This window comes from Enoplosus armatus, chromosome 8, assembly GCF_043641665.1.
Source record: "Enoplosus armatus isolate fEnoArm2 chromosome 8, fEnoArm2.hap1, whole genome shotgun sequence".
NCBI lineage: Eukaryota > Metazoa > Chordata > Actinopteri > Centrarchiformes > Enoplosidae > Enoplosus > Enoplosus armatus.
Window position 1 is genome coordinate 5,952,516 of NC_092187.1, and position 24,923 is coordinate 5,977,438.

At 40.5% G+C, this 24,923-nt stretch overlaps 6 protein-coding genes across 6 annotated transcripts; 2 read left to right on the plus strand and 4 right to left on the minus strand.

The window, feature by feature from the left end:
* Positions 1–1,735: 1,735 nt before the first annotated feature.
* On the minus strand, positions 1,736–4,810 carry crebzf (CREB/ATF bZIP transcription factor). Its single transcript, XM_070910710.1, has 4 exons — positions 4,674–4,810; positions 2,797–3,628; positions 2,531–2,608; positions 1,736–2,115 (listed from the first exon to the last, which is right to left on the minus strand). The coding sequence occupies exons 2-3, from the start codon at positions 3,567–3,569 to the stop codon at positions 2,599–2,601; spliced, it is 783 nt and encodes a 260-aa protein (XP_070766811.1). The 5' UTR covers positions 3,570–3,628; positions 4,674–4,810; the 3' UTR covers positions 1,736–2,115; positions 2,531–2,598.
* A 1,523-nt stretch (positions 4,811–6,333) lies between these two features.
* Positions 6,334–8,179, minus strand: las1l (LAS1 like ribosome biogenesis factor). The gene has a single exon (XM_070910924.1). It carries the CDS (start codon positions 8,177–8,179, stop codon positions 6,452–6,454), a length of 1,728 nt encoding a protein of 575 aa, XP_070767025.1. The 3' UTR covers positions 6,334–6,451.
* Positions 8,180–9,744: 1,565 nt separating this feature from the next.
* Positions 9,745–12,719, plus strand: haus7 (HAUS augmin-like complex, subunit 7). Its single transcript, XM_070910968.1, has 9 exons — positions 9,745–9,801; positions 10,566–10,681; positions 10,789–10,859; positions 10,988–11,049; positions 11,153–11,343; positions 11,529–11,640; positions 11,754–11,963; positions 12,090–12,201; positions 12,295–12,719. Exons 1-9 carry the CDS (start codon positions 9,745–9,747, stop codon positions 12,405–12,407), a joined length of 1,044 nt encoding a protein of 347 aa, XP_070767069.1. The 3' UTR covers positions 12,408–12,719.
* A 369-nt stretch (positions 12,720–13,088) lies between these two features.
* On the minus strand, positions 13,089–13,839 carry mrpl49 (mitochondrial ribosomal protein L49). Its single transcript, XM_070910902.1, has one exon. It carries the CDS (start codon positions 13,837–13,839, stop codon positions 13,303–13,305), a length of 537 nt encoding a protein of 178 aa, XP_070767003.1. The 3' UTR covers positions 13,089–13,302.
* Positions 13,840–14,959: 1,120 nt separating this feature from the next.
* LOC139289004 (ninjurin-1) lies at positions 14,960–18,282 on the plus strand. Its single transcript, XM_070910494.1, has 4 exons — positions 14,960–15,138; positions 16,553–16,787; positions 17,518–17,653; positions 17,737–18,282. Exons 1-4 carry the CDS (start codon positions 15,076–15,078, stop codon positions 17,819–17,821), a joined length of 519 nt encoding a protein of 172 aa, XP_070766595.1. The 5' UTR covers positions 14,960–15,075; the 3' UTR covers positions 17,822–18,282.
* Positions 18,283–18,473: 191 nt separating this feature from the next.
* Positions 18,474–24,219, minus strand: emd (emerin). The gene is made up of 7 exons (XM_070910691.1): positions 24,139–24,219; positions 23,458–23,536; positions 22,851–22,949; positions 20,546–20,580; positions 20,414–20,439; positions 19,588–19,647; positions 18,474–19,500 (listed from the first exon to the last, which is right to left on the minus strand). Exons 2-7 carry the CDS (start codon positions 23,534–23,536, stop codon positions 19,311–19,313), a joined length of 489 nt encoding a protein of 162 aa, XP_070766792.1. The 5' UTR covers positions 24,139–24,219; the 3' UTR covers positions 18,474–19,310.
* Between the last annotated feature and the right edge of the window lie 704 nt (positions 24,220–24,923).

A 24,923-nucleotide genomic window follows, 5' to 3' on the forward strand; every position in this document is an offset into this window, starting at 1 on the left:
ATATTTTAGTGTTACAACCGATTTAGTAAATGTTTATATACAGATTATACAAGCTAAATAGGGGACTTAAATAGTGTTACCAGTATTAACAGTAGTTTGTTTTAAATATTCAGATTTTTTGATGTTTACATTAGATCTCCAAAAAGATGTGCCTTCCATCTTAAGTCTGCACCAAATATAAATACCCACACAATTTCATACAAAAACCAATGTACGGTTGCTGTTCAGCTGTTAACAGCTTTGTGAAACACACTTTCTTGGCACGAGTTCAGATGACGAGATAAGCAATACCACTTTCATATCTGTATGATAAATACTAAGCTAGCCAGTGGTGCTTAGCTTAGCATAAAGACTGGAAACGGGGGAAACAGACAGCCTAGCTTTGTTCCAACTAAATCTACCTACTACCACCGCTAAATTCTTTTTTAATATATTTTGTTTAATCTGTACAAAAAGTGAAGTGTAAAAACCTCAACTTGAGTCTTCATGCCAAACTCAGCCAACAGGCTTCTGGCCATAGCTTCTAATTTAATGTAGACATAAGTGGTATCGATTTTCACATTAACTCTCAACCAGAATGCAAATTAGCGCATTTTCCAAACTGCAGAACTATTCCGTTAAGTCTGAATCAGAACTTCATACAAGTACTTCAAAGCACCGTCCCAGGAGACTTCTAAACAGTATGTGCTCTCAACTGCATTAGAAAAACAATGATGTAGGTCTGTGGAATTGAAGGGCTTTTCCATGGTGGGGTGGTTAGTTGCGCCGAGCTGAGCCACAGCTGTGAGCAGTTGAGCCATGCTGGCACGATGCATTTTTTTCACTGCACCCCACAGCAAGGTAAAGGTGTTTACCTTGATCATGTGTTGGAGGTTCTGGTCACAGACCACATTAAGAGTCTGTCGCCTGTAGGTGGTCATCTAACAGCTCACTGTAGCCGTTTGTGTTTGTACTATTCCTCCCTGCAAAATATACCTGTTTTCTCTCAAGAATAGCACCGCTAATGAAGCTCCGCTAATTTGGTCACAAACAGTGGTGCGTTTCTCTAACTTCTTCACAATAAAAGCTCTCCACTGATTTACCAGTGGAGAGCTTTTATTGTGGAGCAGCATCAGCAGACACTTAACACACAAAGTAAAATAAGGATGATCTCCTAAAGTCTGAGCAGACTGAACTTTCAGAAACTGATCTTTCTCTCGCCACCAGCACAGCCACACAGCTCAGAAAGACAGGGGGTTGAGACCATCACAGGAGGGCCAGAGTCAGCCCTGCTTGGGAGCAGGGCTACCAGGATAAATATCCCCTGCTGTGAGGCAGTAGTGGAAATGCATGCCATTAAGGCTTGGCACGGCGCAGCTAAAGCAGACTGCCTCAGGCACATGAAAACCCCTAGTTGATTTTAACTGTAATTACAAAAAAAACCTTTGATGACTGAATATGAGTAGGCTCAACTATGATTTGAAGTAAATGGGCTATAACGTGGGCAGGATGATTAATCCCTGTGGGCCCTCTCATACTGCGTGCTTTGTACTTCCATCAAATGAGGACTTGGTCATTTGTTTTGACAACCTTTACCAGACTTGACCCAAATGTTCAGGAAAAGTAAGACCTTTATCGGCAGAGAGCTTGCTGTTTAGAAAGAAAGAGAGAGATGCATTAATATCAACAGTACACAACAAGACACAGTAGATATTTGTAATTCAAACTTAACAAAAATATGATTTATTTTTCCAACATTTCTCAAAGGTCATTTACCTCAAACAATATGTATTCAAAGATATGTACACATTTATGTTTTGTTACACTTGATCAAAACTGGCAATTTCACCACTTAAAGCAGATCATTTGTATTTAATGAACATATATGTGAATATATACAAGACATAATTATGAGACTATTAAGCCTCTAGTAGCGTCTCCAAGTAATGGAGCAGCTGTAGTCAGCCCCCCAAAAATGCTGGATGAGCTATGCTTACAAACACCTACAGATGTTGTGGAGTATTGGTCAAATATAATCACCTTATACCATTTGTTACCGATACTACCTTTAAAAAAATACCAGGCCGCGTTGGCAGCTGCTTGTCCAGCCTCGTCACCTTCCACCAGCAGAATCCACTTTAGCATAAAGAAAAATAGGTGCCGCTAAATGAAAGTATTCTTTTGTACAATGGTGCTGGTTCACAAAGAGATCAATTCTTACTAAAAGAAATTATACACCGACTTATCTTTTTCCATGGATTTTTGCATTTCCAATTCGACAGCTGACTCAAGATCACTCTTTGTGGACCTTCACCCTTATCTTAACATCTTAGCATTCAGGATACTGTGATTTAACTCTTAGTTACATGTTAACTACAATCAAATCATTTCCTATAACCATAAACAAAAGAAATTATAAAAAAGTACTCAAAATCCACTAACTGGGAAGAGGAACTGTTTAAAATTCGAAGTACTAAGGTTGCTGCTGAACACCTCAAGCCTGAGAAAAAGAAACAAAAAAAAAAAAGGTCTTTTCTTTTCTGATCCTTACCATGGAGTCAAGCAGGTAAAGCAGGTGTTCAGAAAGCCACTCATCCCGCATGGTGGATCAACCATTACCTAGAAGAAACTGTCAACAAGGTTTAGCAGTAACGTGTACTTAATCCATCATCACACAAAAACACATGCACATTCAGCAGTTCGTAGGTAATCTTAACTAATTCAACAGTGTTCATCCACCCTGAAGAAGTTCAGTACACTGAGGCATATCAAGTTCAGTCTCAATATCTGAAAACAGAGTTAAGTACTTGACCCTACATTTTGAGCGATGTGCTTGCACTCTCTGCACACTTAGTGCAGAACTCCACTGAGACGTGGTTCTTGTCCACATGCAGACACACGCCACCAGATGTCTCTTTCTCCTCCACTTTCACACGCTTCCTTGGCAAGGCGTAGTCGTGGTCATTTGAGTCGGCGCCCTGGAAAAGCGAGCAAGATAATTTCATCCCATTCACACCGCTCAGCCTGGACAAGAGCTGGGCTAACATGCTCTCATTGGCCAGCACAGCCCTCAGGTACCTGGTCTCATCTTCCAACTCTTCCACTCTCTTGGTCAGCTGAGAATTCCCCTGTTTGAGCACACTGTTTTCTGTTGACAGGATACCAACTTTCTTCTCCAAGCTGTTGACATATTCTTTCTTCTTGAGACGATTCAATCTGGCAGCAATGGCATTTTTGTTGCTCACATGGCTTGACTGATTTTGTCTGTTCTTCAAATCAGACGACAGTCTCTCTGGAGAGGAGGCTGTTGAAACTTCAAACCCAGAATCTCGATCATGGGCACTGCACCCACCATCAGCCAACTCAATATCGAAGAGTGGGGAAGTGGTATCTCTTTCAAGTGTCCATTGTAAGTCTTCAATTCCAAACAGGTCCTCTAGCTCTAATCCAGTGGTGTCAATATCTTCAGAGGGGAACCCTGCAGATGGACTCAGGAGATCTTCGTCTGTTTCCACTGTATCTACCACTTCAACCTCCACAGACTGCACCTCTGTGTTGTTCATGGTACGGCCTCTTCTTCTGGTGATCATTGTGGTTTGACAGTGGATCTGCAAGGATGCTGTCCAGATGATATCTTGTTATTCCTCAACTGTGGAGAGAAAATGTCCTATTAATGTGTAATCCTGCAGCAATTAACAGATTAATTTATCAAAGAAATGTATGGTTTTCGCACTTATTTTAGTCAGTGTAGCATAGTAAAGGCTGTTAAAAACATTGGAGTGCTTTTTTCCATTTCATGAAATAAAACAGACTAAGCAAGGAGCTCTGCATTTTCACTATGAACTTTGGACAAATCTATAGCTCACTGTGGACTCTGCAGTAAACTGAGAATAAGTGATTGCTGACACATAATGATCTAAATGATTGTTGTAGCATTTTGAATTGTAACTTATGAACTGGGAAGCCTATTAACTAAGGTTAGTCACTCAAGCGTGTACATACATAAAAACAATCAAGTGTTTTCAACGCACTAAACGCGCAGCACTGTTCAAAGACCCTTAAGAGTTTCTGACCAAACCTTTTAGACCGTGACAACTACTTTTAGTTTACTCATGACGTCCTCCATTTTCCTACAGGCGCAGAAATAGCTGCGGTGTGTGTTGGCTGAACGCATTATCAACGTAACTGATTTACTGCTTAAGCTAGGCCCAATGGCATTAGCACTGTACGATGCTTTACATAGAAAGCTCTGTAACTCCCCGTCGCATATATATATCACTGTACATAATTTGCCCACAGTTGCATTACTTTGTAGTTAGTTAGCGCAATCGACAACGAATGACTGTTACTTGTGACGTTAAGCTTACTAACATTAGCTTGCTAACAAGGCCTTGACTGTCCTAGCAACACACTTATTATAGCAACCTAGCATCCAGCTAATGTTAGTTGAGTGTGGCTAAGCTAAATTAAGTCACCCTGTTGGATGTCCTGGTGCATTAAACAAAAAGTCAATATCTACCCAAAATGATATTAGCAATTTTAATTAGCTGGTTAACGTCAACTATTTAACGCGCGCAGTTTCCGATAGCTGCAGCTAACACAGCTAACGTTATATAAAGCCATGAAGCGTTACCCAACATAATTCATGTATGACGCAGCATCTTTTAGCGGTACTCCTCCGACCAATAACTTACCGTTCCGTTAAAAAAAATAAACTACTGGAGTCCTTCGATGAAGCCGTGTTAGAGACTGGACGCTTTCTCAACCACTAACAGCATGAAGAGGAAAGGAATAACAATAGCGCGGTCTTACAAATCGAGTCGACGACGTGCAGCGGTAGCAGCAGCAGCGACGACGACGGCGACTTCTTCTTCGTGTTTATTACGGATCACAAACCAACTTTAAAGCTGCATACCGCCACCTACTGTATCGGAAAGTGTAGATTTAGGGTATCAGAACAACTGAATATTGACTTTATAGACTCTATAGAAAAACAAACATAACAAAAAAATAAAATCATACCCTATTTCCCAAATCTGCCTGTATTATATGACCCACTAACCCCCTTTCTCATGTTTGCCAAGACACTTCCGGACAAATTATTCAAAATAAAAGTCCTACTTAAATTTACTGAGTGGACAAGAGCAACACTTCACTAAGGCGCAGTCATACAAACTCAGTCGGAGGTAAGTCAATACCTCTCTGACACAGTCTCAAAATAAATTAAAATGATAAGCTGTGTAAAAAAATGTTTTAAGTGTTATTTGTTGCATGACATTACATTTTACAGGCATTTCTATTTTTCAGGTCACTGTAAAAATGCATAAGAATCTCTCCTGTTTGTATTCTTTAATTTGTACTTTGTCATTTAACTTCTTTGTCCTAATGCTGCTATGTTGACTGGGTCTCCCTTTTAAGAGAAACAGAGATAAACAGAAAGGTCAAAAATATTTTTAGTTTTTTTACCATTCACAGGAACTATATAATTGACTATAAATAAAATAAATTGACTGGGTCCATTTTACAATCATGCTTAAATTGGCTAAGCAGGCAGTAACAGAACAAATATAATTAGTAAGTAAACAGTTTTTTGAACGCAGTGCTGCTTTCAGTCTGAACGCCCTCGAGAACAGAGAGCCTGCTCATGCTGCAATTAGCCATTCTCCAAGACATCTTTTCCAAACCATTATGCTGCATTTCAGCTCCATAAATCTCACCCTCTAAAAGAACACAATCATATTCCTTAAACATGAGTGCACAAAAGAAACTGTATTACACAAAACTACCTGGTGCTTACAACAATATCCCCTTTGTCAGGGTTTTCAACTAAAAGGCATCTACTCCAAAACCCTTTGTAGGGACCGACAACTGTAATAAGTGCAAGTTAACTTGCATGACAAGTGTAAGAAAAAAAACCTCACAACACCATCATAATGAATGAACCACATTCCAACTCTGTCTCACATTCTTGCCTTACCATGAACAGTATATGTTTTATAGGATGTTAAATGTCTGCCCTTAGCAACCTATTGTAAATATTGTAGACACAATGCACAGACACAAGGCTTTTACAAATGCTTTACGTTAGGGCTGCAACAGTTATTTTCAAAATCAATTAATCTGCTAATTATTTCTTTTGCCTGTTACATGTCAGAAACTTCTGGACTGTTGGATGGATGAAACAAGTAATTTCAAGACGTCACCTTGGTCTCTGGGAAATTATAATCGGAAAATAATCTGCAAGTGCAATTTGTAATTATTTGCAATGCTAAATGATATAAAATGCAGTGAATGTTTGGTATTCTTGCCTGAGAAATGACTCTGATAAATTACTTTTACATCTTTAATCGATTAATGAACTACTTTACATATTTGTTTTATTCTGCAACAAACTCAGTGTTGAAGTTTTACATATTTTTTCTTTTTTCCAAATGTCCAAACAAGCACATATTTCACAGCATTACAACATGACTCAAAACAGTTGCAGTCCAGATTTCAGCTTGGTAACATCACTGTGGTTCCAAAGAAGGCCATCAGCTGTTCTCACTGGTGCAGAGGCTCCTGGGACGTTGTGGGTTGTGTTGCTCTCCAGGTCCACCGGCTGGTCAAAGACAGTCATTGTTGAGTAGGTTTCTACCATGAGGCATGAAGGGTCATCTGACTGTCCAGGGACTTTGCCAAGAGGATAGTTCTTCCACAAAACTTTATCAACGCACACCTGCCATGGTGAACCTCTGAGCAACTTTGCTTTTTCAGCCTGAGCATCTGCGCATTTGTACTCCTGGGAGGACTCGCTCCTCTCAGAGTCGGCCGTGGAACGCCAAAGATGGCTGTGACTCCTTGAATGCTGCAGCTTCTCATGCAAACTCTCCAGTGTGTATAAGGGCTGATGTTTCTGCTGCGGAGAAGTATCAAATTCTGAGTGTTCGGTCTGTGTGTAGATGGAGCAGAGCTGGAGCAGCCTCTGCCGCGTTTCTAGAGGGAGAGGATGCTCCATGTCGTCCAGGATTAACTGGAGCAGGTGAGGCGTGCTGATACAGGGAGCATCCAGGCATGCGGACAGCAGCTGCTGCCACCTCAGCTGGATGCGGTTTACAAAAATCCTGTCCTTCATTCTCGCCTTCCTCTGTACCTTTGTTTCAAAATGGTATTCAAATCTGTTGCTGTTACAGAGGATGACTTCTGAAATCCAAGCAGCAAGGTAGAAAGCCCTGTGATTATTCTGCTCTTTGGCGAGCAGCTTCAGTTCAGCAAAGAGCTTCTCCAAGATGAGGTGAATAAAGGATGGCGAGTTGAGCATCTTCAGGAGGGGCAGCCAAAAACGCAGGAAGGTTTGACGGAGTCTGGGTTCAGTGGCACAGGCATTGTCTGAGGTGTCACAGCCTAACGTTTCCAGTTGTTCAACAGTAGGAACTAGAAATCCATCCTCCAACAGCACATCAATCAGCAGATCACTTGACTCCAAAGCAAACTGCTTGATCTCACCAAGTAACCAGCTCATGTCTGCAAAGGGGGCTGGCCACGAGCTTTTACCTTTGTCTTCAGGGAGCCCGTCAAAAGTCTGGAACTGCTCCTTCTCAAAAGATATCAGAAGTTCCCGTGCATTCTTGTAAGCTTCCATTTCTTTTTGCCTTGCAATGAGCTCATCATCTTGACGTTTCAGGTCAATCTCTTCGTCCTCCACATCTGACTGTGACTCCCAGTCCTCATTAGGCTCTCCTTCCAACTGCCTGGACCAGTACTCCTGCTGGAGCCAGTCCAGAACCACCTTACATCCCTTTCGACACCATTTCAAGGTAGGGAGCTTCCGGTGTGTGAAATCATGCCTCAGGTCTACAACCCAGCCTGGGATGTTCAAGTTCCCAGCCAGCCGCCTCAGTGGTCGGGCTATTCTACCCTGTTGTCGCTCAGTGATCAAATTGATGAACCTCACCAGGGCTGCTCCATAAAGCAGGACCAGATCATTTCCGTCCAGCTGTCCTGACCTGTCCAGCACCTGGCACCTCACCAGGTCCGCTGTGCAGTCCACTGCCACGGGACTGCTGTTGGCATACCTGCCTCTCCACGCTGATATCCTCTGCAGTGCATACCTCTGTAAGCCGGAATCCTTCGAGTAAAGATACTCCAGAACTTGATCCCACTCAGCTTTGTTGACCCATGCTACCACATGGCGTTTTTTCTCTGAGCTCTTTTTCTTCATTTTAATGGTGGAGGTGGCGAACGGTAAACTTACGTTAACACCGTATAAACATAACGTGCTTATACGCCGAGAAACTGATGTCTCTGACAGTCACTCTCTTTAATCTGTAGCTAAAACAGCTTTATATTGCAGCGTGACAGTGTTTAGAGCTACCGATTGTGTCGCATCCCGGAAATGACATGGTTACTTCTTCTTCTTCGATGTTTAACGGTCGCCGGCGTCCTTTGTGTCGCACTGCCACCTTCTGGAAGAACTGTACGCCTACAGCTTCCAACATCTTTTGCCTTGTCCACGTCCACCGCACTCCAGTCTGCTCTTTACTCCTGCTCTGTTAATAATAACAATAGCAATAACTTACTTTATTTATATAGAATCTTTAAAAATACAGTTACAAAGTGCTTCACAAATAATTCGAAATAATAACCCTCACCATTACAGATGAAACAAAACAAAACAAATAAAAAATAAAACAGTTGATGCACAAAAAAAGCACGTTTATAAAAATGTGTTTTTAATAGCAATCAGTCAGCAAGGTTGCAAGACAAATCTCAAGCCTGTTCCAGAGTTTTGGGGCTCTGACAGCAGGAGCTCAGCCTCCTTTGGTTTAAGTCTAGATGTGTTAGTCTGATATCAAAGTTTTGTTGTGAGATCTGTGGCTGCCTGCAGGTAGATAGGGCCATAAAAGTTCACAGATGTATGCTGGAGTTACAACATGTAGTGCTTTAAAAGTAATGAGTAAAAGTTTAAAATCAATCCTGAAGTTTAAACTAAGTTCAGTGTAAAGAGGCTAAAATGGGGGTTATGTGGTGTCTTTTGTTTGATTTCCTCACATATTTATCACAATACCACTCTATTTTGAATTGAATGTAAATGTCCCCCCCTTATCTCCTGATCCCAATGCTGTGCCACTCTTTATTGATTATCTTCCATACAACGTCCTTTCCCTCTGATTTTGAAAGTTTAATACAGATGTCTATGTTTTCTTTTTTAACAGCTTGTTTGTCCGCTCTCTCATTACCCAGAATGCCCACATGAGCAGGAACCCAAATGACTGAAAAACTGGATGCACTTGAGTTAAGACATGTATCACATGAGTCACTACAAACTAGAACATTGTTTGCTTTGATTTGTTGAACCCATTCTTAAGCTATCAAAATGGTGTAAATCTAGTGTAAATATATTAAGAAATTTGAGGTTTGTTTGCATGTCAATTCTGACTAGGAACAGTGACTGCAGAACCTATATTACCTGTTATAGGATCCTTCGATCCATCAGTAAAAACCTGCACACAGTCAGTATATTTACATTCGTTATAACTATAAAACTCAGACTCTTAGTCTGCACATTTCTTGCCTTAATTTGAAGTAATTCCACATCTACCAACAGAGATTGTAGTAACCACGCAGGTATATAGGCCACATCACAAACTCCTGCTAAATAGGCCAACCGTCAAAAGGAGCATTAATAAATAAAAACAATAGAGGGCAGCAATGCGCCATTGTAGCGTCTAGTCTGCTTAATCCAAAGAAGAAGAAGAAGAAGAAGAAGAAGAAGAAGTTTGGAAAATGGCGGGTGCCTTGAAAGATAAACATCTTGAACGACATATTTATACTGCATTGCAGGTAACAGAAGTTAAAGTAATGGGGAAATAATTTCAAATAACTTTACATAGACATACAGTGCGCACTTTTCGGGAAGTTTGGGTAATGTTTCTTATTCTCGCTAGCCACAATCGGTTAATTTAGCACTTCTTTACATGATTCGTTCACAGAGCATCCCCTACGAACCATCGGAATTAAATCATTAAGTTACGATATGTTAATTGGTATTTCAGTGATCCTGCGGGTGTTTTCTGTCTGTCCGGAATTATAACATGTTAGGCCAGGTCTGAAGCGACGTTTAAATCAAACATTTGACAGGCCGGGGCAGTGAGCAGCACAGTCTGTGGAAACAAGATGTTACACATGTTCATCAACCTGTAACTGAAAAATGGATCCCTCCTTCAGACAGACAGAGTGGAAAGAAGTTTGGACCTTGACATTAATGTCGCAACCCAACTAAACATTATTGGCAAAAGATAAGAAAAGACATTGATACTTATTGCTGATGTTGAGGACGTGATAGTTCTCAGCATGCAGTTGTTTCGGAGTTGGAGATTTCTCCAGATATTTTTGTTGATTTTTCATTACAATTTCAACCCTCTACCTTAACCAAAACCTTGAATAAAGCAATGTCTGAATTGCTGCACCTTATTGTTTTCTTTTTTCATATGAGCCACTGGCATATTACTATTGTTATTGTTTGTTGCTAAAAAGCCTATTTTTGCAATGAAAAGAACTAAGTTAGTGTGTAAACTTGATGTCTGTCTATGTCTTGTCTTGTTGAGGCTGCGTCCTGTCCCTTGGTGGAAGGTCTGTACCTGCAGGAAGCAGACACCATGCTGCAGCTGCTGTGTGCTCCCTCTCAGCACCGCACTGACATACTGGCATGGATCTGCAGCAGGTAGAATCAGCTACATAGAGCATCACCCCTGTTCTCATCTATCAAAAATCATTTGTATATGAATATAAACAAATCCCTCCGGCCTGTCTTGACCTGTCATTTTACAGTATCAACCCAAACTTTGCCAATTCCAAGGCGATGTCAATGAGATCCAAAGACCCAGATGTTTTGATTAAAGGTAACGTTGTCTAACTTTCCTGGTACATGGTTTACAGTCTTGCATGTCTTTTGACAGACACCTTTATGTGCGCATGCACAGGGTAGTTGGTATTTACATCGTTTGTCTTTGGTCTGCTTTTGTAACAGAAATGGCTGTGCTTGGGCAGGAGCTGATGCTGTGCAGAGCAGATGACCTGGACTTGATCAGAGTGAGAGGTTGCATAAAATAAGTGTAGATGTAATCCGATTTACAGATATAGATACAAACAGAAACATGTTTTGTCTGTGTCATGTGTCAAACCATTTATCCAGGGTGATACAAGTCCCCACAGGCAGCTTCAGTTCCTGGAGCAGCTTTTAGCTCTAGTCCCCGCCTGCGAGAAGTCTGATGGGCACAGAATGAATCCAGAGATGCTACTGAATGAGCTCTTCGCTGCTGAGAATCTGCCGCACCTCACACAAATGCTCAAACCCACGCTAAACCCCTGGCCTGCACACATCAAGTATGTATGCTGTCACACACGTCTTTAATCTGCTGCATGTTGTGATTCTCATTTTTTAAATATACTCCCAATAAGAGACTGATTCGTAGAAGTTTGGTGGATGTATTGCATTGTTTTGTGCAGCATCATTGTCTTAATATTTATCTTCTCATCAACCTCTCCCACTGCTTTTCCTCACCTTACAGGGCTTTAAACAAGGGCACCAAGCCATCTCATAAGCCAAGTAGAGAAGATGCTGCTGATATTGATGCCCTTCTACAGCGGACTCAGTCAGCTCTGGAGCAGCTACAGTCAGAGGTGATGCCTGCAGTATTGTAGAGCCTTCAATTTAAACATTCTGTGCTAAATTATCACCACGAGAACTGAAAATATTTGTCTAATGCTATCTGTGCGCCCTCTGTTCTCCTCAGTGTGAATTCCTGAACAATGAACAGACTCCTGACGTCTTCTCTCCGAGCTCATTGCGTGTGGCGGCGTCTGACCTCCAGCAGCTGATGGCTACTTTCAGCCACGTTTACGAAACAGACTTGAGAGCTTATTGCAGCAGAGATCCCCCCAGCTTCAGCACAGAGACCGACGTCTTCCAGAGAATACACCAACTACTGCTGGCCTGCATCACGGTACTCACACATACGTAGAAAATGGATGCTAACCTACACATACAAAAGAATCTCTCATCTCAAGCCTGAGCTGCAGAAACAAGTCCCACTGACGCTTTTTCCTCTTGCATGTGTCGCGTTTCTCAGGAGTTAGAGATGCTAAATGAAGTATCAGAAGCTTCTGTGTCCATGAATGAGGACGTAAACCAGCTCCAAACACAGCCTCGCTACTGGAGCCAAGGAGAGAAGCGCACGTTACGTCAGTAAATGTTCTCCTTCACATGCACGCTCACACATACAGTTAGCTGCACGTTGTTTAATATGTTTTCTGCTTTTGTTCTATATTTTCCAGCGGACCAATTGGAGGAACTCACCAGACAACTTAGAGACTTTTCCTCCCTGCTGGCATCTCGTATGTCATGCAGTGCACGGACACCGGCCAAAACCTTCAAACCATCAGAGTGAATGTTGATTGACTAATGGGACGAGGGTCTAATCTGTGGTTGTGTTAGATCTGTCAAACAGAATTGAGACCAGAAATTAGTGTTTGATTTGACAAAGGTTAAGCAGTGACAGTATCTGTGTCAGAGGAAACTAACACTGTTTGATGGACTCACACACACCCTGTGTCACTGAGGTGTTGGACAGGCTTTGTGTATCATTCTTATCATAATAATACCTGGTCTGTTCTGTTGGGATAATAGTGGTCTTATAATCAGAATTCAGTTTTTGTTTCTCACCCTCACTTGTATTGTCCTTACTGCAGTACTCAATAAGTGTGCATATTTTATTACTGAATAAATGTAATGTTTTTAACTTAAATTTTAGTCCCAATAGGTTTGATAATTATTGTTCCTTTCTTTTCTTTCATTTTGTGACAATCTTTTAGGGCTGCAACAATAAGTTGATTGGCAGAAAATTGTCAACAATTCCAATAAAGGGTTTTAGGCAATTTATCCAGTAAAAACTCAGGCTTTGCCCATGTGAGGACGTACTGCTTCACTGCCGTTTTATATCATTTAAAAATGGGGTATGTTACGGATGGATAGAGCAAGCACTTTAATGACATCACATTTGCCTTCACAGAAAATATCAATATCTCAGATGGAGAGAAACACTCAAAAAGGTTTGACACAACAACAGGCAGTGGGTTTTTATATTTAATGATACACTCATCACATACAAGTATGTACACTGTTTAACTCATACGATCCCATAACTTCAACATCTCTCTGGTGTCAAACAAGAGTCCAATAAAGTGGCAGTAGTCCAGTGTTTCAAGGCGTTGAGTGGTCCTCTCCTCCACATGAACGCCTCTCTGCCCCCTTGGCATGATGTTGAAACAGTCCCGGGAGCTCAATCAGAAGCCTTTGCTGGTCAACCATTCCTTTAGCTCCTTATCGAAGTAACCTTTGACCTTCAGGGTCATGGTGACCTCGTTGACCTGTGTGGGCAGCTCTCTCCCCGTCACCTCCCGCAGGTACTGCTTCACGTCCTTCTCCAGAGCCCAAATGTCCCCCTCCACTTTTCGTACGAGCGTCGTCCTGCGGCTGCCGTGGGTGAAGTCGGTGTAAACCGGGATGTTGTGCATGCGGGAGCGGCGGATCATGTACGGCAGAGGAGGCGGTGAATCTGCCGGAGGGTTCCAGCCGGACGGGGTAGGACCGGCGTGTTTAGGCGGAGCGGGGACCCGTGACGGTGGGATGAGCCGCTCTACGAACTTGTATTCATCAGTAGACTCTAATATTACCGTCTTCCGTTCTTCTGGAGCAGCGTTACAAACAAACCTGAGCCCGACAGCGGCGGCAGGGGGCCCCGCCGTCCGGCTGTGCAGGCTGAAAGCTCCTCGCAGCGTCCTGCGGAGCACGGTGGACTGAAGGGTGAAGCAGGCCGCCATGTTGTGTAGCAGTGTGAAGCAACACGACCGGAAGCAATCAACTACTTCCGGCAGCATTAGGCAATTTTATTTTTAAAACATATTATTTATGATAATTTAATTATATTTAGAGCTTAAATCAATTCCGTGTTTGTTTTTCTTAATTATTTATATTTATAGGATCCTTTTCGTGGCAGACATTCATAACATGAAAAGCACATGGTCCATTATATAACGAGCTGCTCTAACTATAGATAGGTTTCAGAACAAAGTGTTACAGGAGTACTCTAAAATTGACATTATTAAAATTAGGACGAAGTATTTAACATCTCTGCCTCCATCAAAAGTAAAATAAGGGCATTTTAAATAAGTTTAGTATTGAAGGTATATTTGCACATTTTGTAAACGTTTTTTGTAGACAGTTTTTTGTTGCACTTATGATTGCAAAAAGAAATCCTATATAGTTACATTGATTTTAGAATCTTTATGCAGGACAAGGAGGTTAAAAGGTTGAATATCTGGTAGGCTATGATTTTGCTGGCAAAATATTTTTTTACCCAAATGTTTTTTAAGCATTTAAGAATATTTGTGGTAAAACAAAAAACCTGTAAAACAGCAAAGTGGCCTCTACTGGACAATGTAAATTTAAAAAAAATGCATAAAAGAAATGTTGAAGGTACTACATACATTTACAAGTTTAACCACTTTTGCATTGTTTCTTTTTTACTTGTTAAAACAGGGCTTTACTTTAGCAAATTTACTCCCTTGAATGTGGCATAAGTAATGAAAGACGAAGGTGCTTCCAAATCAAACTTGTGGACTGCATTCTTCTTATTATTCAAATATTATGTCAAACAACATTTTATGATACTGAGTGTTTTTGTAAGGTGGCACATACAGAGGAGACAGAATAAAACCTTTATATTATTCACTCTGGGAAGAAACGGAAAACCTAACAATATAACCATGAACATATTACTGAGAAAATGAAGTCAAAGTTAAAGTTGCCCTGTAAAGTAAAACACATTAGTTTCAACAAGTTCACCTTAAATAGAGAGACACATAGAGGGAGGGGTCTTTTAATGTCCGTGTAACTGGAGGAGTTGCCTGACTTGTTAGTCAAGTCTACTCCCTCAACTTTTTTCTGTGGCTCGCTCAACAGAGAGCTCTGAAACTACATCTCAGCCCACATTCATCACATCAACAGCAGAAGGACGTTTTCCTCACAGCTGCTGTGGAGTTATCAAAGAGAGGAGAATGGACACAGATCACAGACGGAACGGAGAGGACGTAGCTCTGAATAAACTGGGCGACATAGAGGTAAGCAACACAGACGGACAAGCCCTGTCCCTTTACTCTTCTGTTGTGTTCTGGTTCTGTTCCAGACCAGAGGAATAATAAAAAGCTGATAGGTTCAGGAATTGCTGAAAGCACATGTTTACTTGAGAAGTTTATTGTTGTTCATCCAAGTATCCCAATGTGTTCCTGTTACTGTACATAGCACTGAATTGTTTTACTTGTTGACTTTGATAGAAACAACTCAAAACTGTATACAACATCATTACTGTAATATTACACAGATTTTAAAACTGGCACATGCAGGACAAATCCTGTATGTGAATGTAAACATCAGATCCTCTAAAGGCTGGTGGAGATCATTGGTAACACATCACACTACAGTACACAGCAAAATGTCTACTTCCTAAAATATGTTTACATATATATATAATGGCCCATGGCACCCACATTGGGTCCCACTGGTGCTCTAAAGCAGCGATTCCTAAACTTACTTTTGGGCTTGTGACCGGTGGTGTCTACTAGTGAGCCCCTATAATTGGTTGCATATGTGTTCCCCCCTTGTTTAGTTTGAAGAATTGTAAAAGGCTAGTAACACCTACAGTTATCCAGTGATCCCCAATAAAAGAAGGTAAAGATAAGAGAAAAGTCTGAAAAAGAGGAAGGTCTTGTGGCCCCTCAGATTTAACTGACCCCTTGATTGTGAACCACTGCTCTAGTGCCTATTTGGAGGGATGTCATTGGTGACATAACCCTGTGTGAAATCAGTGTTTCTTTCCATAGCTGTCAGCTTTGCATCGAGATGAATGAAACCTTTGTGACTCAGAGGGAGTTGCACCCAGGTGTGACGTCTGTCGTCTACCTGTGCTACAGGATTGGACAAAGTCCTGAGAAAAAGCATTCGCCACCGATGTGGTTAAAGCAAACAAAAGTCACTTCCTCTCAGTGGTGCAGAGGGAGATGAAGGTAGGGACATTGTGACCAGGATGAGTTTTCTACCCAGAACAACAGTTTACCTGTCATCAGGTACAGAGTCAGTTTCAGTTCACTCTCTCTGCTCAAGCATAAATCAGTTCAAGTGACAAATTGTGAGGTTTCTAGAGTTGTAGAAAGAGTACGCCCCACAGCATGTTGTGTCTTGTTGCCTCTCATTGCCCCGGTGAGTCATCGCCTGTCGCTCTGCCACTCCTCCACTTCTCCACTTCTCCTCTTACAGCCACACCTGAGTACATAGAGTGCTTAGTATCAAAATACATAACACCTTTCTGTGTTTGGAATAAACCATAGTGACGCGTGAGCACATGTACAGAGAGCAGAACCCCAAATCATGTTATCTTTTACTGTCAAAGCTGGATCTGTATGAATGCAACAGTGGCTGTAATATAGCATCTGCATGACTTTGTTCTTGACCTGAAACTTGTCCTCTCTGCACTCACAGGCGGCGACGGTCCCCTCTGGAAAAGTGTATCGCCGCATCAACATAAATCACTACGCCACTAAGAAGACAGCGGCTCAGAGCATGCTGGACGTTGCCTTGCTGATGGCCAACTCGTCCCAGCTGAAGACCGTTCTCTATGTGGGGCCTCATTACCGTTTCTACATCCCCCTCATTGTCCTGCTGTCTCTGTCCATCACCTTACAGGTCATAGTGGGGCTGCTGCTCGTCTTTATTGGCAAGGGACCGTTATTATAATTCCTCCTTCTCCATCTTTCTTGCACTTTAAATACATACATTTGATCTTAAAAAGTAAGTTTGGTGCAAAGAATCAAAGCAGGCATACAAAGTGTTTTTAAGAGGTTTACAGATTTTGATGAATCAAGAGAAGACAACCCAACTTGTCTGCCTGACCTAGGCTAAAGTGAACATCAGTGGTTTTACTAACTAATACATAACTAATGCACTCAAAGTCCAGATTCTCTGTCCTTTGGCTAAAATATAGACAAAAACAATTGGCAATATAATTATCTTTCTTGCTGAGAGTCAGATGAGAAGATTGATACCAAACAGAGAATGATATCAATCCTTTCATCTAACTCAGCAAGAAAGCAAATAAGTGTATTTCCTAAAATTTCAAAATATTTATTAAAGTTTAGTCAAGCCATACCTCACATGCAACTACTTTATCCACTAACTTTATTAAGAGCCTTTCATTACAAATATGATTTGTCAGACTTATCAAACACTCAACTCCACTCTTCTGTGATTTGAATATTCTTTCTATTTGTAATATAAATACATATTTAATATATATATTTTTTTACAAGTGTGTATATCAGCAGTGTTTGGTACCTGCAACATTAATTACATTTTTTAAACTAAACTAAATTAAACTAAACTAAACACCCCTCCTTTATTAAATCAGATAATTTTGTTTCTGCTGTCCTGCCATTCTTTGCCAGCAGTGAAGTACGACCTGAACGACGTCAGGAAACACAGCAAATTGAACGCGATGAACAACGTGGCGACCGTCTTTGTCTTCTTCACCGTCCTCATAAACATCTTCATCACAGCGCTGGGATTTGAGGGACATGCTGTCAGGTAGGCCCTGACAGAACACACGTACAGTGGGCTCTCTTGCTGTTGTAAACTCTTGTAAACCTTGTTCTTGTTTTTCTTCCCAGGTCATTTGTAGCACCTGACATGTCAATATCAGCACCTCACCTTTCCCCTCTGCCCAACGACTTTAACATGACTGGTGGCTTTTAGACCAGCCTCTGGACCAAAACAAGGCATTACCTTGTTCACCGGTTATCTCAAAAACTTGACAAACGGTTGTGGACTCCTGTTGAAATTATGACTCGTTTGGGCAAAGATTCACCAGCTGGAACAAATGTTTGACTCCTGATGGATTTACTGGATCCATATCATCACAAAAATCTTATCCTCAGAGACCGTCGACCACAATCTCAACTCAGGATCACAGCAGTTAAATTCAACTTGACCAAAGATTGACAACTAAAAACCTCAGTTTGGATACATTACCACTGCCTCATCTTCCTTCAGACTCTACTGCAGTGGGCTGACCCCTGACCTTTGCAGGGTTGAACTAATCTGTTACCAAATGAACAGAATTAGTTTTTTCTTTTTTGCCAAACTATTTAAAGCTTTCATCTTGTAAATATAAATGTGCTTTATGTTGTTTCTATTAAAATGTTAGATTGGTGGAATTGATCTTGTTTTTGTAACTAAATAAATAAATGAATGACTTATGTCTACAGAGAATTTGACAGTTTTGTATGTTTGGAAATACATCTCTTATTCTGTTAATATTTAACTCACATTTTTGCATCCTTTAAGAATTCCCTCCCCTCAAATTCTACAGAAAGTTCAAACACTATATTGCAAAGAGAGGCTGACCTGATTTCATTTTTCATTTTATTATTAACACATAGACAACAGCCTTTGGTTTTTGAATGGACATGATGTGGAGGACAGCCTCAGTTGTGCAACATGACATCATGTATATCTCACAAATAAGAAGAAATCACATACAGTATGTTAGCATAAAATAAATCAAATAGACAAAACTCTGCATAGCTGGGAAACATAGTGCAACATTTATGCAAGAAAGCAAAGAAATGAAAGGAGAGGGCTGGCATTGTTCTTTCTTTTTTTTGTCAACAAATCCTATGAAAAGACCAAAACCATGATCAGACTAACCATGTGTTAGTCTGCGTCTCAATACTTTCTGACTTTCCTTTTCTGTCTGTGACTCTCAGACCCGAGCTCACAGGTTCCTACTGAAGGTGGAAATCTTTAATGGCTGATAAATATATCGTTTTTTTTTACCCAAACAGGAAGAAATAGTGCATTTTTGGGGGACTATTTTCAGCAGCGGATGAATCCGCATTTGGTGCCCTAGTGAGTATTTGGGACAGCAGAACTGTGTATGTGGAGTTGAGTCAAAATAAACTACAGTGTGTGTGTTCATGGTAAAGAAGGAACTTGTCAGCCAGGGCAACAGTGTGGCTCACTGATGTGTTTTTAATAGTTTCTGGAAAACAATGGAGCTCTATGGCACAGAGGAATTAGATATATCAGGCTGTGATACACAGAGTATAATTTGTCTGGTTTGGGTCATTTGATGGAATTTGGTGACGCTACGAAATATAGAATATTGCCAGCTCTCTCCACTAATGGAGAAGAAAAGCCTTTAATGATAAAAAAAACCCTGCCATCCTAACGACAAATCAGATCATTGAATCCCAGGATTGCCTTCATTGTTTGTCACATGGCAGTAGGCGTAGTAGACGACAGCTGCTAACACCGCTACCAGCAGCAGCAGCCGAATCACCTTCCACATGCAGCCTCCGGACTTTTTGACCGGCTCTCTGGATCGTACTGCGCTGTGATTGGCTGTTCTGTTAGTGATCTGGACAGGGGGTCTGAAGCACAGGAGGTGAGAGGAGATTTAGACCAGGTGATGAATCCATTTGCTTGAACGCACCATTAGTTTATTCTGAAAGACTCACTCTGTGTCTTGGTCTGATTCCTCGTCTTCATCTGTCTCAACGTTGCCTCTTCGTTTCAGCCTGGATGGAGGAACACTTCAATTTCAATCTCGCAATGTGGTCAAAACTCACTGCTGTCAAGTTGTTATGAGACCAATGTGCAGCATATTCCCAGTGTTGGAAAGTACATTTACTCAAGCACTGTACAAAATTAAGGAACTAGGTATCAACTACCATATACTTTTTGTCCACTACATTTCAGAGGGAGACTTCATACTTTGTACTCCACTACATTTATCTGACACTTATGCGTAGTTACTAGTTATTTTGGAGCAACTAAAAATTTGCAAGAGCATCTTTATAATGCATCTTCGAATTTATGTTTCGCTCTGTCTCTCTGATAAAATAGTACTGCACATGTTAATCCTGCTTTTTCCAGACATTAAATTTCAGACAGTTTTCTCTGTCTTCAGTCTGCGGTGATGAATCAGGTGCAGAGAGTGTTTGCATGAATTTACATTCCCTCTTCCCATATGTTCACCTCTAAACAGAAACGCCTTAATATACATGAGACCTTTCATGAGACCTTTCAATGTTCAGCAGTGGTGCCTTTTTCCCATTTTACTCGTGGAAAAACCTCAGTGTGGTCATTTAGTAAAAAAATAAGACGAATTTTACTGTTTAACACCTATAAAAGAGGCAACAAATCCTCAGTAGTCCCCCAGAACATCTGATGTGTAATATGGGCCCAACAACAGATGTTTTGCCCTCTCACAGGTTAAAATCCTGCATCAACATAGTTTATCATTTGCGCTTTTTCCGTGTGTGTGTGTGTCTCTGTACTCACATTTCCCCGTGAACCTCATGTCTGACCTGTGACAACGAAAGCAGGATGGTTCGTGAGATTATTTACAGTCACAGAGCCAAGCAGAAGAATTTGGCACAAACACAGAGGGAGAAGCAGACTATCAGGACTCACCGGACTGCGGTATGTGATGTAGGTAATTTCCTCCTCTGTGAAGAAATAAAAACACTGACATAAACATTTAATGGCTCTACTGTTTTTTACAATATGATAAGATGATCACTGAAATAATAAAGTGTTCACAGAGAATGAACAGCAGATGGCAGGTTAGATGAGAAAAAGGTGTTAAAGTTTGTGGTTGACATTTACATAAACGCCTGTAATTATAACCAGTGTGTTATGTAAGAACAGCTCTTCTATTGTTGTGATGTTTGATGCTTCAGAGCTCAACACTCAAAAATATGGCCGACACAATAAGCACGATTCTGGGTTGGAATAAATATTCCTCTCAATTCAGCAGGCGTCAAATCAAAGACACCAGTATTCTGTGCAGATTACTGGATGTCTTCTCTTATTCACAGAGGTGGTTATGCACTCTTTGCAACAAGCAGCAAGTTAATCACAGAGCTTCATTATTGTTTTTAAGAACGGACCCAAAATGACCCAATCGCCGGCTGTTGGGCTGACTGTGGCTGGCTGGAAAAACTTAACATATCGCCCAACCCTAGTGTATAACTAACAATTGCCTTCTACTAGCCAAGAGCGATGCAAGGCAGAAGTGGACAACTAACTGTAACCCGAGCTAAGGTAATGTAGCTAGCTGTAATGTAGCTATGCAGCATGGATGCTTTGTAATGTTAGCTGATGAAGCAACTTGCACGTTAAGCTCCAGACTGCAGGCACGAGCAACAGGATGCTGACTGCCATTCACTTCACGGCCACCGGTGTCATTAAAAACAACTCTCTGAAAACTCCGCACAGGGCCTTTAACTACATAAATGAAAAAAAATGAATGATAAATATAATTATGGTGGATTTGGTGGATCCTCTAGCCTGTATAATAAAAATGAATGCAATGGTAAGTAAAAAGACACACGTGCGCTTAGCACAAGTACCATGCTCTATCATAAAAATGATTACAGTGACTAGTCTTGATTTGTGTAGTGTTTTCAAAACGACAGTCTCGTCCATGGTGCTCATGTATAATCTGCTCTTGACATGGGTCTGTATTACAATGGTTATTAATAATACCAATATTATGGGTAACATGGATTTCAGGCAAACCAATCAGCTTTCCCATAGGTGTAATGCACGTGTTGACACTTCAGTCAGAGCAAAAATTAATCATTTCAATGATTCACTGATTGATTTACATGATCTGTACATAACTTATCAAGGTATTCAAGTGGACATAACTCATATATTTTTCATCGACCACTTCAAAGGGTATGAAACTTTATTTCAGACTCTAACACTGTGTATGCAATAAGTCAAGCCATGACCACGTTTAATTTCTTTGTAATGTGGCTTATGTGGTTTCTCCATGGTTTGGCATTATGTTCAATATTTTGTAATACAGTAGGTTCAAGTAAGCTTTACAGTCCTGATTCAACCGATTTGACAAAGCACATGTTTCATGCTATATAGTCATTTAAAAATGTCAATTCATTGTAGTTAATAAACAGATCAGAGTCAGGTTCTGGATTTCATTAAACGACTTTTAATAAACAATTAATTGCACCTGAACAAACTCCCCTTTTCACATAACGAACAACAAAACAAAACCAACCAAAACCAAATCTGTGACTGCTCAAGGCCTCTGACAGTCTCTATAACCTCTGACAGGCCAGCCACAGCAACAGTCCTGTCCTGGCTAATTGGAGTCCTGCATTTTGAGCAGACTTCGCTTCTGGTCCACAGGACCACAATGTACGCATGAGCACCATGGACGATTGAAAACGCTACACAAATCAAGACTAGTCACCTTGTGGTTGACTTTATCATTGCGCACGGTACTTGTACAGTGTACATGTGTCTTTTTACTTACCATTGCATTCATTTTTATTATACAGGCCAGAGGATAATCATTTATTTTTTTGTTTTGAAATATCTTTATGTATAATTCATTATATCGATTGCATAATAAACAATAACAGCACAGAACAATTAACACTACAATTAACCTAAATAGTGAACGTAATACCTGCAGGAAAACTAGCAATTTGTATAAATGTTTGTCTGAAACTGCTTTGGTTTTAATTTCACTTTCATACAATGGTTTTAATAGTCCAACCAGCCTGGCTTTATAATAAATAAATAATCTCAAATTTAGTTGTTGTCTTCATACAAATTAATCAAATACATATATATATATATATATATGTATATATATGCGACCCCTGATGGGGGTCAGGACCACTGCTGTAGGACATTCATAGACCCACAAATGAACACAGCAGCAGACTGGACAGCATCCTACCTTCCTCTCTGTAGAAGGTCTTATCAGGAGAGGGTCTCACTGCAGTGTCGCTCTTCATGGCCTTTTCAAGCTTCTTCTCATACAGCCCTCGAGTAGAGTCTATATTCACACCAGCACATGAACTGAGCTTCAATATCACAACCACAGTACATAAATAATATACAAAACATGACTTGTCTGCATCATCTAAGTGTTGGAGGGACTATGGAGAAATGTGCTTGTTAAAATGAACAACTGTTAAAATGAACTGCCGTATTATGAAATTATGTATTATGTTTTTTTTTCTCTCATTAAGGTGAAATACCTCCTAAAATAAAGGATAAGACAGATTATTACTCAGAGTATTTACAAAGGGAGGCCCAAGCAAAGTAAAATGTAAAGAACTAGTAGAACAAATAAAAACATGGTCAATCTATTTATTTCTATATATACATAGATAGTTTTGTACTTTTCTTGCTCTCTATTACAGTTATTTTATTGTTACGATTACAGTTCTCACTCTTATACCTACAACTGTTCAAACTTGATGAAGTGGATGAAGGTATGAGCTCAGTGATGACTTACAATAATAATGAATGAAATAATGAATGTGTGCATTTTGTCTTACCGACTATGGGCCCATGTTTGATGCCATACACAGCAAGCAACTTGCCGATCTCCTCATCACTTTTCCCACTCAAAGACATCTGCAGATAGACAGACAGACAGACAGACAAATATATAAAGATAGATAGACAGACAGACAGATAGACAGACAGACAGACAGACAGATATATAAAGATAGATAGACAGACAGACAGATAGATAGATAGATAGATAGACAGACAGACAGATAGATAGACAGAGAGACAGATATATAAAGATAGATAGACAGACAGACAGACAGATAGATAGATAGATAGATAGATAGATAGATAGATGGAGCATGGAGAGGGAGAAAATGGAGGAGGATCGTTAAACTGCCCGCCAGTTTGTAATCCAGCAGGAAAACGCAAAAAGCTCCGGGTTTACACTGACTGACAGTAAAGGCAACACGAGAACGTTAAAGCAAAAAGCTCCGGGCTTTTTTTATTGTTATTTTTATTCTTACATGCTGTACATACAACACTTTTATTGTGTCTCCATAATGCCTACTCAGAGCCTCGCAGAGTAGCGAAGTGAAACGGACTTCGCGGCTTTTTTCTTAATCTCGCGCGAGCAATCAACGCAAGCGAATAAAGGAAAAAGGTGAATGGTGGATGTGCCGGTTTTAAAGAAGAATAAGTAAGTAAGTAAGTATCTCACTTACCTTTGAATAAGACAGACGAGTTGGCGGTTGAAAATGAAAATGTGGCTAACAGGCAGGAGCAGAGTGAGCAGGCTGGAGCAGAGGAGTGGGTGTAACTTCTGGATATTTGGACGGCGGAACTTGGCACACCTACAGATTGCACTACGGCCTGTCTACTGGTGAAAATACGGTTCTGTTGCTTGATAAAGAAGGTCAATGCTGACTTATACTGAATTATTAAAGAAATGTGGTATATCTGCAAAAGAATATATGTGGTGTTAACGTAATACTGTCACGAAAAGGCAGCAAAAGAACAGAGGTACAATGAAATGAATGAGGGCTGAATTCCATTTAGCTGCTTCAGTTTCAGGGACTTTGTGTCGTTCATGTTGTCACACACTGTCTCTCTGTCGTGACTTACTGGGACACTTCAATAGAACAGAGCCGTCATTAATGTCATTAGTTGTGCTGTTTAAACTGTGACAAGTGAAAAAGGACATCAAGTAATCTGATGTACAGTTGATGATAAAGGCAGATACTATGTTAAATGGTATCAATGCAAAGAAATGTCACTTGACACAAAATGAATAAGGTTCTTTAAAAACAAATATTTTGTCACCACCAAAGTTAGAAAAATACAGAGCCACTAAAGTCCCGCAAGGTGATAGTTTTTGATCTTGTGGACAAGTTAATTATAATAACTTGTGCGCACAAGATAATCCGTCATACATGTCATTTATCCAACAAGAAACAATTATATATTTATTTTATGGATGTATTCATGTGAAACATTCAAGGATGGATGT

Bases quoted from the DNA above. Each gene is read 5' to 3' on its own strand.
- crebzf (XM_070910710.1), bottom strand. From the start codon at position 3,569: ATGATCACCAGAAGAAGAGGCCGTACCATGAACAACACAGAGGTGCAG.
- LOC139289004 (XM_070910494.1), top strand. From the start codon at position 15,076: ATGGACACAGATCACAGACGGAACGGAGAGGACGTAGCTCTGAATAAA. The intron at 15,139-16,552 runs GTAAGCAACACA...CTGCACTCACAG, and splicing joins ATAAACTGGGCGACATAGAG to GCGGCGACGGTCCCCTCTGG. The intron at 17,654-17,736 runs GTAGGCCCTGAC...TTTTCTTCCCAG, and splicing joins TTTGAGGGACATGCTGTCAG to GTCATTTGTAGCACCTGACA.
- haus7 (XM_070910968.1), top strand. From the start codon at position 9,745: ATGGCGGGTGCCTTGAAAGATAAACATCTTGAACGACATATTTATACT. The intron at 10,860-10,987 runs GTAACGTTGTCT...CTTTTGTAACAG, and splicing joins CCCAGATGTTTTGATTAAAG to AAATGGCTGTGCTTGGGCAG. The intron at 11,964-12,089 runs GTACTCACACAT...CGCGTTTCTCAG, and splicing joins TACTGCTGGCCTGCATCACG to GAGTTAGAGATGCTAAATGA.
- las1l (XM_070910924.1), bottom strand. From the start codon at position 8,179: ATGAAGAAAAAGAGCTCAGAGAAAAAACGCCATGTGGTAGCATGGGTC.
- mrpl49 (XM_070910902.1), bottom strand. From the start codon at position 13,839: ATGGCGGCCTGCTTCACCCTTCAGTCCACCGTGCTCCGCAGGACGCTG.
- emd (XM_070910691.1), bottom strand. From the start codon at position 23,536: ATGTCTTTGAGTGGGAAAAGTGATGAGGAGATCGGCAAGTTGCTTGCT. The intron at 20,440-20,545 runs GTGAGTCCTGAT...TCGTTGTCACAG, and splicing joins ACATCACATACCGCAGTCCG to GTCAGACATGAGGTTCACGG. The intron at 19,501-19,587 runs GTGAGTCTTTCA...CCTGTGCTTCAG, and splicing joins GAATCAGACCAAGACACAGA to ACCCCCTGTCCAGATCACTA.